Below are 13,224 nucleotides of genomic sequence, written 5' to 3' on the forward strand. Positions count from 1 at the left end.
CAAACAAAGGTTATTTTTCTGTATTATTTATCTGCTGAGTAATAATTTAAAAAAATTACTATCGTATGTTTAAAATTAAACATTTATATTGTTTTAGAATCTTGTTCCTTACTGTCCTCTCACTGTATGTTTCTGTTGGTTTCCTTTTTTTAAAGTACTTTTTAGTTGTCTAATAAGAGGGCTGTTTATTTTTTCTATAGGCTGCCCAGAATTTCATAGTCATAAACTCAGATCATATCTGTGCTGTTGTGTTAGATCTATTATCCTGGGCTTTATTTTTAACGGTCATGTTCTCTGTTAGTCATTATTCTTCATATAGTGTCTTGATGTGATTATAGTTGTGCTCTGTGATAAAAATTGATACAGGCAATTGACTTATAGTTAAATCCTGAAGTTCATAAAAAAAAAAACTTACTTTTTTCTACGAACTAGACTAGGTTCAGGGATATCTGTTATCTTTGGATACTAAGAATATCTGTCACTCTGATTTGCATCTGATAGGCATTTGAGTGAGAGAGAAAAAGGGGGGTGGGTTTAGCCTGAGAATGATATCCAGTTCCAACACCTTTAATAATCTGTGTTAGAGAATGAGTAAGTCGTAGAAACACTGTTAACAGTTGTGGCAATTACACATATTGTAGTACTTTAATGTTTCACATTTTTGGATGAGTGTACAAAAATGTGCCTTGAATGTAAACATCGCTCATGATATGTTAGAGCGTTAAGAAAACAATTGTAGATATTAATAAAGCTTGCTATATTAAAACTAAGACAATTCTTTTTTGAACAGGGAATTGCTTTTAAATAACAATCTGTTACGGGTTTTGCCTTATGAACTTGGTCGGCTCTTCCAGCTACAAACTCTAGGTTTGAAAGGTGAGTGATTTTTAAAAAAAACAATGGTATTAACACTCAGTGTTGAGTTGTTCTAGCCTTTTAAAGACCACTTTGGGTGCAATATAGGTCAAGTTTTAGTATAATTTTGAGAATGTGACTCTGCTTTCTCTTGAAAGAAATGTGTTCTTCAGTATCAAATTGAGCTTCAAGATTTCAACATGCTGCTATCATTTTAACAAATTTGTATGAGGACATTTTTGTGTTTTGTTTTTGTATTTTACCTTTGATTTTCTATAAAACTCTGAAATTCCTTAGAGGAAGTATTTTAAATTAACACTGTAATTTTTTTCATTGTCGTCCTTTTTTTTTTTTTTTAAAAAAAGAATGATTTAATAGAATAAACCTTAACCTTAGCCAGAATGTCTCATCTCAGGTTTTGATAGAGTAGATAAAATAGCATTGACGTATTATATGATTATAGGAGGGGAAACATTATAACAGTAAAAATGAATTATACCAAATAAGTATAATTGTGGGCATACCTTGGAGGTATTGCCAGTTTGGTTCCCGACCACAGAATAAGGCGAATATCACAATAAAGTGAGTCACAAGAATATTTTGGTTTCCCAGTGCACATAAAAATTATGTTTATACTGTAGTTTAGTAAGTGTGCAATAGCATTATGTCTAAAAAACAGTGTACATACCTTAATTAAAAAATATTTTATTGCCAAAAAATGCTAACCATCATCTGAGCCTTCAGCAAGTTGTAATCTTTTTGCCAGTGGAGTATCTTGTAAAAAAGCAAAGTATCTTCAAAGTACAATAAAACCAAGTATACCAGTATTCTAAATAAAATGTATTAATTCAAAATGCAGGCTCCTCTGACGATCTTATCTCAGTTTGAGATGAAAGTCATACTCAATTCATATAAATATTGAAATTTGTATAATTTTCTCTTATGGCATAGCATAGGAAGAAAGGTTTATTTTGAATTCAGAGGAATAAATACAGATGTCCTATATTGCTTAAACATTTTATTCTGTGTTCGTGAGGAATGAACATTAATCAAAGCCTTGTAAAGTATACACCTTCATATATTTTATTTCCTTGTTCAAAGACTATTTGAGTCTTTGTGAACATATTCTATTTGCCTTTGTTTATATCGTATCATGGAACATTAAGATCGAAGCTCGAAGAAGAATATAAAGAATGCTGACTTTGGTTGAAATGACTGAAATGATACTAGGCTTCCTTATATATTTAACCCTTTGTAAATTGGATAATTATGTGAATGATCTAAGTCTTGTGTTTTTAGGTTCTCTAAGATTTTATTGATTTTTTAAAATCATGTATGAAGTGGACAGGGGATACTTATATCTAAAGAATTTTCTTGAACCTTAACCTAAGGCATTTGAAATTTAACTGTTGGGACATTTCACCTTATTCTCTATATGTTAAATCTTACTCTTATAGTTGAAACTGCCATCCAGCTAGAGTTGGAGTGGGTGTAGGTCTGTTCCTTTCTATTAAAAAAAATTATAGGATGGTTGTCATTTTTTATAATCTTAGATTCATGAAATATCAAATTCACACTTTCATACTAATTATAATAACATATTTTTTGTTTAACATATAATAACATAGTTTTAAATAATTTAGAATTCATATTAAGGCAATATCTTCTCTGACATATGGGCCAAAGGGTTGTCCTCAGGCATTAAACATTGATGGTCCCAAGTCATAAAAAATTTAGAACTTCAATAATTGAAAATTTCTAGTTTTTTTACAAGAACGACTTCTCTCTCTTAAAATAAAATGGACCATGGCAGTAGAAGATTCTTTTACTTGTAGATTTTTTTTGTGTGAAATATAATATAAAAGAAGAACAACATAAATTTTAAAGAAAATAAAATGAATAAGTATACACCCATTACCCAACATTCTCAGTACCTTTTTAAAAAATACACTTTGAAAATCTAATTGTCATTCATATAGGAGGCAGAGTACTTATTTCTGTGTTACATAATGAGCTTCTGGAAACCAGTAAGTAAAACAGTAACCTAGTAGAGAGCGTATTAATAGTTTATATAAGAGGATATTCAGATGGCTCTTAAATATAGAAAGTTAATCAACCTTATGCATAATCATAACAATGCAAATTGAAACTATACTCAGTTTTCACCTGTCAGATTGGAAGAATTCCAAAAATTTGGTAAAATAACTGTTGGTGAGGTTATTGGGAAATAGGCACAATCCACCTTGTTGGTGTACATCCCCTGTACCCTGTGAGTTTCCTGTGTGCCTTTTCATGATTACCTCTTCATTGCTTTCCCCACAGGTTATCATTGTCCTGAATTTTGTGTTAGATATCCTTTACCTTTCATTCAGTCATTCAGCAGGTAGTGATGAGCACCTTTTATGTACAAGAACTGGGCTTATTTATGTATCTGTTACAGGTGTTTTAACTTTTATATAGATGGAATCCTACTGAATGTCATTTTCTCTGACTTGTTTCTTTTGAACTTGGTTATGTTGTAGTTTATTTCATTGCTGTATTGCGTTCTGATCTATGAATATGCTGTGATTTATTCATTCTGTAGATATTTAGGTTGTTTTTCCTTTTTTTGCTACTATAAGTAATGCAGTTGTGAACATCCTTGTATGTCTCTCTTGATTAGAGTCCCGAGGAGTGGAATTGTTGGGTTGTAGAGGCCTTTATATCCTTAGCTTTATTAGGTAATGCCATGATGTTTTACAAAGTAGTTGTACTGAAATAGACTCCCCAAAATAATATCGTTTCCATTTTTCTGTCTTCTTCTCAACATTTAGTATTGTCATATCTTAAAATTTTTCCTCATTATTGAGTATGAAATAGTTTTTAGTTGTACTCTTAATTTGCATTTTCCTAATTGCTAATAAGATTGAGTGTCTTTTCACATATGTATTGGCCATGTTTCTTCTGGAAAATTGCTATTGATGTTTTTTGCTCATTTTCACTCAGAGTATTTGTTTCTTACTGATTTGTAGGAGTGCTTAACTTTTGTCTATTTTATGTTGTAAATATCTTCTTTCACTCTGTGACATTTGTTTTCTTTTTTTGGTGAGGAAGATTGGCCCTAAGCTAACATCTGTTGGCAATCTTCCTCTATTTTTTTGCTCCCCAAAACCCCAGTACATAGTTGTATATGCTAGTTGTAAGTAATTGTAGTTCTTCTATGTGGGATGCCACAACAGCATGACTTGATGAGCTGAGCATAGGTCTGTGCCCAGGATCCAAACCAGTGAACCCTGGGCTGCCAAAGCTGAGCATGTGAACTTAACTAGACAGCCATGGAGCCACTCCCTGTGGCTTTTCTTTTTGTTTTCTTTCTTGGTATCTTTTAATGAATAGATTTGATATTTTTATTGTTTTGTTTTCTGATTAGTGCATGTTATGTCTAGTTAAACCCTGCTCCGCTCCAGGTCAGAACTATGTTTTCCTGTATTATCTCCTAAGAGTTGTAAAGTTTTGCTCTTGATAGTTAATTCTTTCATTCATTTGGAATTGATTTTTTAATATGGTATGAAGGGTCTAATTTTGGGAGAGATCTAATCTTGTTTTTCCCTATGAATAACCAATTGTCTCAACACCGTTTCATGAATAGTTTTTTCTTTTTCCACTGATAAGCAAAATCACCTCTCTCATATATCAGCTATGTCTCTCGGTCTTTTTTTGGGATCTCCATTCTGTATATCCAGTAATCAATTTGTCTAATCTTGTGCTAGTTACTAATTTATCATAGTTATTATGGTTTTATATTCAGACTTAATATCTGCTTTGGGAAGTCCCCTTAGGTTTTTCTTTTACAGTGTCTTGGCAGTTTGAGTGTCTTGGATCTTCCTCATACTAAAAAACAGCTTGTTAAGTTTTGTTAAAAATGCTGTTAGGACTTCAGAATTGCATTGAATGTCTAAATTAATTTAGCAAAATTGACATCTTAATTATATTGAATCTTCCTGTCCATGAATTTAGATGCTCTCTCCACTTGTTTAGTTCTTATTTAATGTCTTTGCATAAAATTTTATAACTTTCTGCACACTGACTGGTCAAGCACGTCTTTTGTTGGATTTGTCTCTAGGTACCTTATACGTTTTTGGTTCCTATTGTAAACCCTGTCTTTTCTATTTTTAAACTTGCTTTTTCTGCTTATTTGCTGGTGGGATTTAGAGATAAAATTTTTTAAAAAATTGATCTTATTTCATTCTTGGCTAAATTCTCATTCTTTCTAAAAATTTGTCTGTGAATTCTTTTAGGTTTTGTATGCAGATAATCATAATGACAGTTTTGTTTCTTTCAAATGTGTGTATATTTAATTTATTTTAATGTACTGACTAGGATATTTAGTACAATGTTGAATAGAAGAATCAATACTGGGTATGCTTCTATTCCCAATTTTAAAGGAAATACTTCGAAGTTTTTTCATTAAGAATGATATTTACTCTATATTTTTGGTGAAAAATTTTTTTAGTTTCTAGAAGTTTCCTTCTATTTCTACTTTAGTAATCCTTATTTAAGTGCTGAATTTTATTAAATGTTTTTCTTCATCATTGAGATGATTATATTATTTTTCTCATTTCATAGATTGAGGTGGTAAATTACCTGTTTATATATTTTTTTTTCCAATTTAAACCACACTTGCATTCTTGAGATAAACCCAACTTGGTGCTTTTGCACAGTGCTGGATTTATTTTAATAATATTTGTCAAGAACTGTGAAGGGTCCGAGATTTTGCCCTACTTGCAAGTTAGTAAGTTAACCACTTATTGTTTCATGGATGGTGGCAGAAGACATGAGACTCCTGGGTCAGAGACAAAGAACATTATTACTCAGGCAACAAGATGGACCCAGACAAATGCTATGTACACAGTGAGTTTGCATTGCAATTGAGTAATCCCGTGTCAAGGGTCCAGCACTTTTCAAGCAAGCAGCAAATCTTGTAGCAAGCAGGAAAAAGCTAGTCCTGCTTCTGCAGGGGATCAAACAGTTACTTGAAAGTATTGCTGTAGTTGTCCTGACTTATTACCTATGTTACTAGCTACAGAAACTGCTTAGTATCAGGAGACAGATTAGCTCAGAATCTGTCATACTTACCAAGAATGAGCAGGGGAAGCAGAGAGTCCCTGGTGGACTGCTTCTCCTAATAGAATTTTTAAAGGAATTTTTCACATATGTTCATGAGTAAGATAGACCTGTGTTTTTATTATTCTTACTCCGTTGTTTCAAAGAGTTGTGTAGGATTGAACTAATTTGTTCCTTGAAATTTTGGTAGAACAACTCTATAAAATTATCATTGCCTCGTGTTTTTTTTTGTACCACCTCAATATGTTTGTAGTTACTAGAACTATCGAGGCTTTCTAATTGTTAGTCGGTCAGTTTTGTTGGACCATATTGGAACTGTTGGAATTTGTCAGCTTTTTACCTTTTCGAATTTCTTTGCATAAAAAGTTCATAATATTCTCTTGATATATTTTCATCTATTTATTTTTATTTTTTAATTTTGTATTGAGTGACATTGATGTGTAACATAAATTTCAGGTGTACATCATGTTTTGAAGTCTAGTTGCCATCTGTCACCATACTTATGTGCCCCTTTACTTACCCCCTACCTCTTCCCCCATTCCCCCACCTCCTCCTGCTCTGGTAGCTGCCAGTCTCTTCTCTGTGTCTACGTATTTGTTTGCTTATCTTCCACACATGAGTGAAATCATAATTGTCTTTTTTTCATCTGACTGACTTTGCCTAGTCTCATACTCTCAAGGTCCATCTGTGTTGTTGCAAATGGCAAGATTTCATCTTTTTTATGGCTTAGTATTGCTTGTGTGTGTGTGTGTTTGTGTTTGTGTGTACGTATACTACATCTTCTTTATCTGTTCATCCATTGGTGGACACTTAGGTTGCTTCCAGCATTATGAATAATGCTGCAGTGAACCTAAGAGTGCATATATCTTTTCAAATTTGTGTTTTCATTTTCTTTGGATAAATACCCAGCAGTGGAATAGCTGGATCATATGGTAGTTCTATTTTTAATTTGTTGAGGAATCTCCATACTGTTTTCCATAGTCCTATACCAGTTCAGCATCACTAATTAATAGGGAAATGCAAATCAAAGCTACAATGAGATATCACCTCGTGCCCATCAGAATGGCTATTGTTAAAAAGGCAAGAAATAACGAGTGTTAGGATATAGAGAAACAGAAACTCTTGTAAACTGCAGTGGGAATGTATATTGGTACAGCCACTGTGGAAAACACTAAGTATTTTTAATATAGGTTTTTGTATCTTCTTTGACTCTTCAGTTATTTAAAATTTCCATGCGTATGTGATTTTAAATTTAGCCTTTTTATTGTTAGCTTTAAACTTGATTGCATTTTAGACAGGGTAGCCTGTATGAACGAGTGCTTTGACGTTTGTTGATTCTTGCTTTATGGCATAGTATGTGATCAATTTTTGTAAATGTTTTACTGTATCTGAAAAGAATATTGTTTCTCTAATTGCTGGGCACAAGTGTATGTATTTGTCCATTAGATCAAGTTTGTTAGTTCTGTTGCTCAGATTTTCTATATCTTTAGACTTTTTGACTATTTGCTTTTTTGGTAGTTAAGATATTTATGCTAAAATTTCCATTGAAATAGTGTATTTCTTCATTTCCCCATGTAGTTCAGTTAGTTTTTGATTTATATAGTTTCAGGTTATTTTATTAGATATATCAAGTATATTTATATATTGGTGTGTATTGTATATATTGCTATACTTTCTGTTGAATTGAACCTGATATTAGGTTGTGAGCCTCTTTCTCCCTTCTTAGGGTTTTCGCCTTATAGTCTATGTTGTCTAATATAGCTATGCAAGTTTTCTTTTGGTTAATGTTTGTCTAATGTATCTTTTTTTACCCATTTACTTTCAACCTTTCTGTGTACTTATGCTTAGGTGTATCGCTTAACTGGACTTTGTTTTTAATCCAGTCAGACTTTATTTTGTTTTTAATGCATGGATTCACTTGCCTTATCTATAGTGTAATTATTTATATTTTTGTGTTATTGCCATCCTACGTTTTGATTCTACTCTTTGTGATTTTCCTCTTCTTTTTTGCCTTTCTAAAAATGTTTCCCCCCCATTGTTTGTTTCTGTATACTTTCTGTTGGTTTGGAATTTGTACATTTTTTTTCTAGATTCTTAGTGGTTATCCTTAAAATTGTACCTTGAATACATTTTTGAAAAAATTAAATTTTCAGCAACGTTTTTACTGAGCTATAGTTTATATGTAGTGAAATTCACCCCTTTGGGGAATGTTGAAGACATTCACGTTTGGTGAATGTTAGTAGACATATGCAGTTGCATAACCACTTACTACCATTGAGAAATGAAACTGTTCTATCGCCACTCGAAATTCATTTGTGTCTGTGAAGTCAGTGCCGTCTCCAACACTTAGCCCTTGGCAACTACTTTTCCAGAATGTTATGTATGGCAACATACACTATATAACCTTTTGAGTCTGGATTCTTTCATTTAGCATCATACATTTGAGGTTCATCTGTGTTGTTGTGTATATCAGTAGTTCATTTCTATTGCTGAGAATATACCACAGATTTTTGTCCACAAGTTGAAGGACATTTGGGTTGTTTCCAGTTATGGATGATTAGAAATAAAGGCACTTTAAACATTTGAATACAGATTTCTGCATGAAATAAGTTTTTATTTTCCTTGGGCAAATACCTAGGGGTAGGATTGCCAGGTTGTATGATAGATATATAGTAAACTTCATAAGAAACTGCCAAACTCTTTTCTGTAGTGGCTGTATCATTTTGTATTCCCACCAAAAATATGAGAGGGTTTTAGTTGGCATGCATCTTTGTCAGCATGTGGTATTGTCAGTATTTTTTATTTTTGCCATTCTAATAGGATGTAGTAATATCTTCTTGTGGTTTTAATTATCATTTCTCTAATGAATAGTGATAGAGTGTATATTTTCTTGTGTTTATTTGCTGTCTTTTGTCTATTATCGAGTTGCATCTTTCTAATTACTGAGATTTGAGAGTTTATTATAAATTCTGGATTCAGGTTCTTTTCAGGTAAGTATTTTGCAACTGTTTTGTCCCAATCTCTGGCTTGTGTTTCTGTCTTCTTTACAGGGCCTTTCAAAGAGCAGTTTTTCATTTTAATGAAGTTCAATTTATCGTTTGTTTTCTTCTATGGATTATGTCTTTGATGTCACATCTAAGATTTTTGCCTTCCAAATACATGAAGATTTTCTTCTGGAAATTTTGAAGTTAGGTTTTACATTTAGGTCTATGGTCTCTTTTGAGTTAATTTTTGTATATGGTGCAAGGTGTGTTCTTTTGCATATGTACATCCAGTCCAGCACTATTTGTTGAAAAGATTATGCTTTCTACATGGATTCCCTTGCAACTTTGTTAAAATTCAATTGACCCAAATGCGTGTGGGTCTACTGCTAGATTTTCTATTCTGTCCCACTGATCAATGCAATAGCAAAACGTTTGATTACTGTAGCTTTATGAGAAGCCTTGAGATTATGTAGTATGAGTTCTCCAACTTTGTGGTTATTTTTCATAATTGCTTTGACATCTCTAGATGCTTTCATTTCCATATAAATTTTGGAATCAGCTTATATTTTCTGCAGAATATCCTGCTGGAATTTTTATTGGGATTGTCTTGAATATGTATGTCAGTTTTTAGAGATTCAATAGCTTTATCTTGTGAGTTAGTATTGCATCTTCCAATCTGTGAATACAGTCTTCCTCTCCCTTTATGCAGGTCTTCTTTACTTTTACTTCTCTATTGTTTCGTAGTTTTCAGCATGCACATCTTGCAGATATTTTGCTATATTTATTTGATATTTTTGATGCTATTGTAAATGATATAGCTTTTTAAATTTCCAATTATTCATTGGCATTGTATAGAATTAAAATACAATTGCTTGTTAAATATTTTGTATCTGTTGCAACTTTTGTAAACTTATTACTTCTAGGAGCTTTTACACAATTTTAATCTGTGAATAGGGACCGTTTCACTTTCTTCTTTCTGATATGTATTCTTTTAATTTCTTGCCTTATTGCATTGGCTAGGACAATAGAAGTGATGACAGTGTACATCCTTGCCTTGTTCTTGATTTTAGGGAGAAAGCACTCAGTCTTTCACTATTAATTATATCAACTGGAAGTTTTTTGGTAGATGCCTTTTCAGGTTAAATAAATTTCCTTTTATTTCACATTTGCTGAGAGTTTTTCTCATTGATGCAAGTTGAGTTTGATCAAAGGCTTTCTCTGCAATGGTTCAGATGATGATGTAACTTTTCTTCTCTAGTCTGTTTATGTGCTGAATTACATTGATGGATTTTCAGATGTTGAACCAGCCTTTTATTCCCATTTTAAATACCACTTAGTCATTATGTAGTCTCTTTAATATATTGTTGGATTTGGTTTGCTAGTATTTTGTTGAAGATTTATACATTTATGATCATAAGACATTGTTCTGTAGTGTTTTTCTTATAGTGTCTTTGGTTTGATATCGGAGTACTGCTGATCTTGTAAAATGGGTTGGAAAGTGTTATTAACACTTTTTATTCCTGGAAGAATGTGCATAACATTTGTATTATTGCTTTCTTAAACTATTGTTAGAATTTTCCAGTAAAACCATATGGGCCTAGAATTTTCTTTGTTGAAAATTTTTAATTACTAATTCAGTTTCTTTCATTGGTACACGACGTTGAGGTTATTCCTTTTTTCTTAGAATAGCCATTCTCTTTTAGTTACTGTTTCCCTGGCATACCTCCTTCTTTTCTTTGACTTTCAAACTATTTTGTGTCTTTGAATCTATAGAGTGTCTTTTATGGACAGCATATAAAGAGTTGTATTTTATTCATCTTGCTAATCTTTGCTTTTAAATCAGAGCGTTTAATCCATGTGGATTTAATGTGTTACTGATAAGACAGGATTTATGTCTGCCATTTTGCTATTTTTTTGATACATCTCATGTCCTTTTTGTTCCTCTGTTCCTCACTGAATGAGTTCTTTTGTGTTAAATGAATATTTTCCAGTGTATCAATTTAATTCACTTGTTTCTTTTGCTGTATTATTTTGAATTATTTTCTAAGTTGGCTACCCTGAAGATTACAGTGAACGTCTTAGTGTATAGCAGTGTAATTTGGGTTAATAGCAACTTAATTTTAATAATATAAAAAAACTTTGCACCTCTAGTTCCATTCACTTATCTTTTATGCTGTTATAAATACCTTTATACATTCTGTGCCCATCCACATAAATTTATAATTATTGCTGTATGCAATTGTCTCTTATATCAGATAGGAGAAAAAAGAGGTTAAAAACCAAAATTACACTTATACTGTTTTTTATATGTACCTATATAGTTATCTTTACTAGTATTCTTTATTATTTCATGTGGATTCAAGTTACTGTCCAGTGCTCTTTCATTTCAGCCTGAAGGAATCCCTTTTGTATTTCCTGTAGGGCTGGTCTGAGTGACGAACTCACTCAGTTTTTGTTTGTTTGGGAATGTCTTAATTTCTCCTTTAATTTTGAAGGAGAGTTTTGCTAGATATAGAATTCTTAGTTGACTTTTTCTTTCAGTACTTTGAGTATGTCATTCTACAGCCTTTTGGCTTCCATAGTTTCTGATGAGAAATCAGCTGATAATTTTATTGAGAATCAGTACATGATGAATCACTACTCTCCTGTTGCTTTCAACATTTTCTCTTTGTCTTTCCATAGTTTGATTATAATTTTTCTAGGTGCATTTCTCTTTCATTTTATGCTACGTGGAGTTTATTGAGCTTCTTGGATGTGTATGTTAAGGTTTTTCATCAAATTTGGGATGCTTTTGGCCATATTTCTTCAAATTTTTTTCCTGTACTTTTCTCCTCTGCTGGAACTCCCTTTATACAAATCTTGGTGCACTTGATGTTGTCTGATAGATCTCTGAGCTTTGTTAATTTTTCTTTGTTCTTTAATTTTTTTTCATTCTTTTTTCTTTCTCTTCCTCAGGGTCTATAACTTCAGCTGACCTATCTTCAAATTAACAGACCCTTACTTCTACCTGTCCAATACTGCTCTTGAGCCCTTCTGGTGATTTTTTCATTCTACTTTCCTGTAGTTTCTATTTGGTTCCTTTTTAGAGTTTTGATTTCTTTTTTGATATTTTCTATTTGGTGAGACATCATTCTCATACTTTTAAGTCTTTAGACATGATTTTCTCTAGCTCTTTGAACATATTAAAATAGTGGATTTTTAAAATCTTTTCTAGTAATTCCTCAGGTACAGTGTTTATTATCCTTGGGTTTCTATTGATTGCTTTATTTTCCTAGTGTATGGGACATAGGCTGTCTTGTTTCTTTGCATGCTTCATAATTTTTTGTTAAGAACTGGACATTTTAAATAATGTGGCAACTCTGAAATCAGAATCTCTCCCCTCCACAGGGTTGTTTGTTGTTGTATTTGCTGTTTGTTGCTTTAGTGACTTTTCAGAACTAATTCTGTAAAGCTCATATTCTTTATCATGTGTGCCCATGGACATCTCTGTTCAGTTTAGTGATCAGCTAATGCTTGAACAGAGATTTCCTTAAATGTCAGGAACCGGTAAATTTCCTGCTCTTGGCCAAGTAGCTCTGTGTGTGTTTTGGGGCACACCTTCATTACTCAGCCAGGAAATTTATAAATCTGCCTTAGTCTTCACTTCCTACTTGTGCAAAGCCTCAAGGTCAGAGAGAGGTGAGAGCTTAGGCTGTTTTTAGGTCTTTGCTAAGCTTGTGCCTAGCCTTTCACATATGGATAGCCTTCTAGGTTCCCAGGAATACGTCAGAACTCTACAAAGCCCCTGTTGACGTCTTACTCCTGAGCTTTTCCTTTTAAGCTTTTTGGTTAGTCTATGGTTTGCCTCAGCTGTTTCCATGACTTCAGTCAGCCATGAAATTAAAGCATTTGCCAGTAATAGTTTCCTCAAACATGCCCCTGACCCACTCCCCTGTCCTCCAGGTAGAAGTCTTTTAGCACTAGACAAGAATCGAGGAACCACCACAAACATCAGACAATGACCAGTCTTTGAGAATGAGGCTTTGAAAGATCTCCAGCTCAGTTTTAGTTGCTCCGGTGATTGCCAAGCTGCCCTGGTAATGAGGAACCAGGAAAAGTTAAAACTCCACAAATTGCTGTCCTTACACATATTCTGCCTTTTTTCTTTAATAAACACTCCTGGGTTGCTACAATCATTTGGTTAATTTTTAGAGTTCTGAAATTTTTGTTGTTGTTGTTGTTACTGTTTTTATGGAAGGGTAAATTTTTGGAGGTCCTTACTCTGCCATTTTTATTCAGTTTT

The 13,224-nt window shown here is 32.8% G+C and overlaps 1 protein-coding gene across 4 annotated transcripts in view; it reads left to right on the plus strand.

Moving 5' to 3' along the window:
* The window catches only part of CNOT6L (CCR4-NOT transcription complex subunit 6 like), a 102,996-nt gene that overhangs the window by 44,118 nt on the left and 45,654 nt on the right, over positions 1-13,224 (plus strand). For all 4 annotated transcript variants that reach the window (XM_070612760.1, XM_070612762.1, XM_070612758.1 and 1 more), the window contains exon 4: positions 791-876. In XM_070612760.1, coding sequence (XP_070468861.1) covers positions 791-876 — 86 coding nt within the window. The remainder of the gene's footprint in view (positions 1-790; positions 877-13,224) is intronic.

The sequence above is a fragment of the Equus przewalskii genome, chromosome 3 (assembly GCF_037783145.1).
Source record: "Equus przewalskii isolate Varuska chromosome 3, EquPr2, whole genome shotgun sequence".
NCBI classification, from domain to species: domain Eukaryota; kingdom Metazoa; phylum Chordata; class Mammalia; order Perissodactyla; family Equidae; genus Equus; species Equus przewalskii.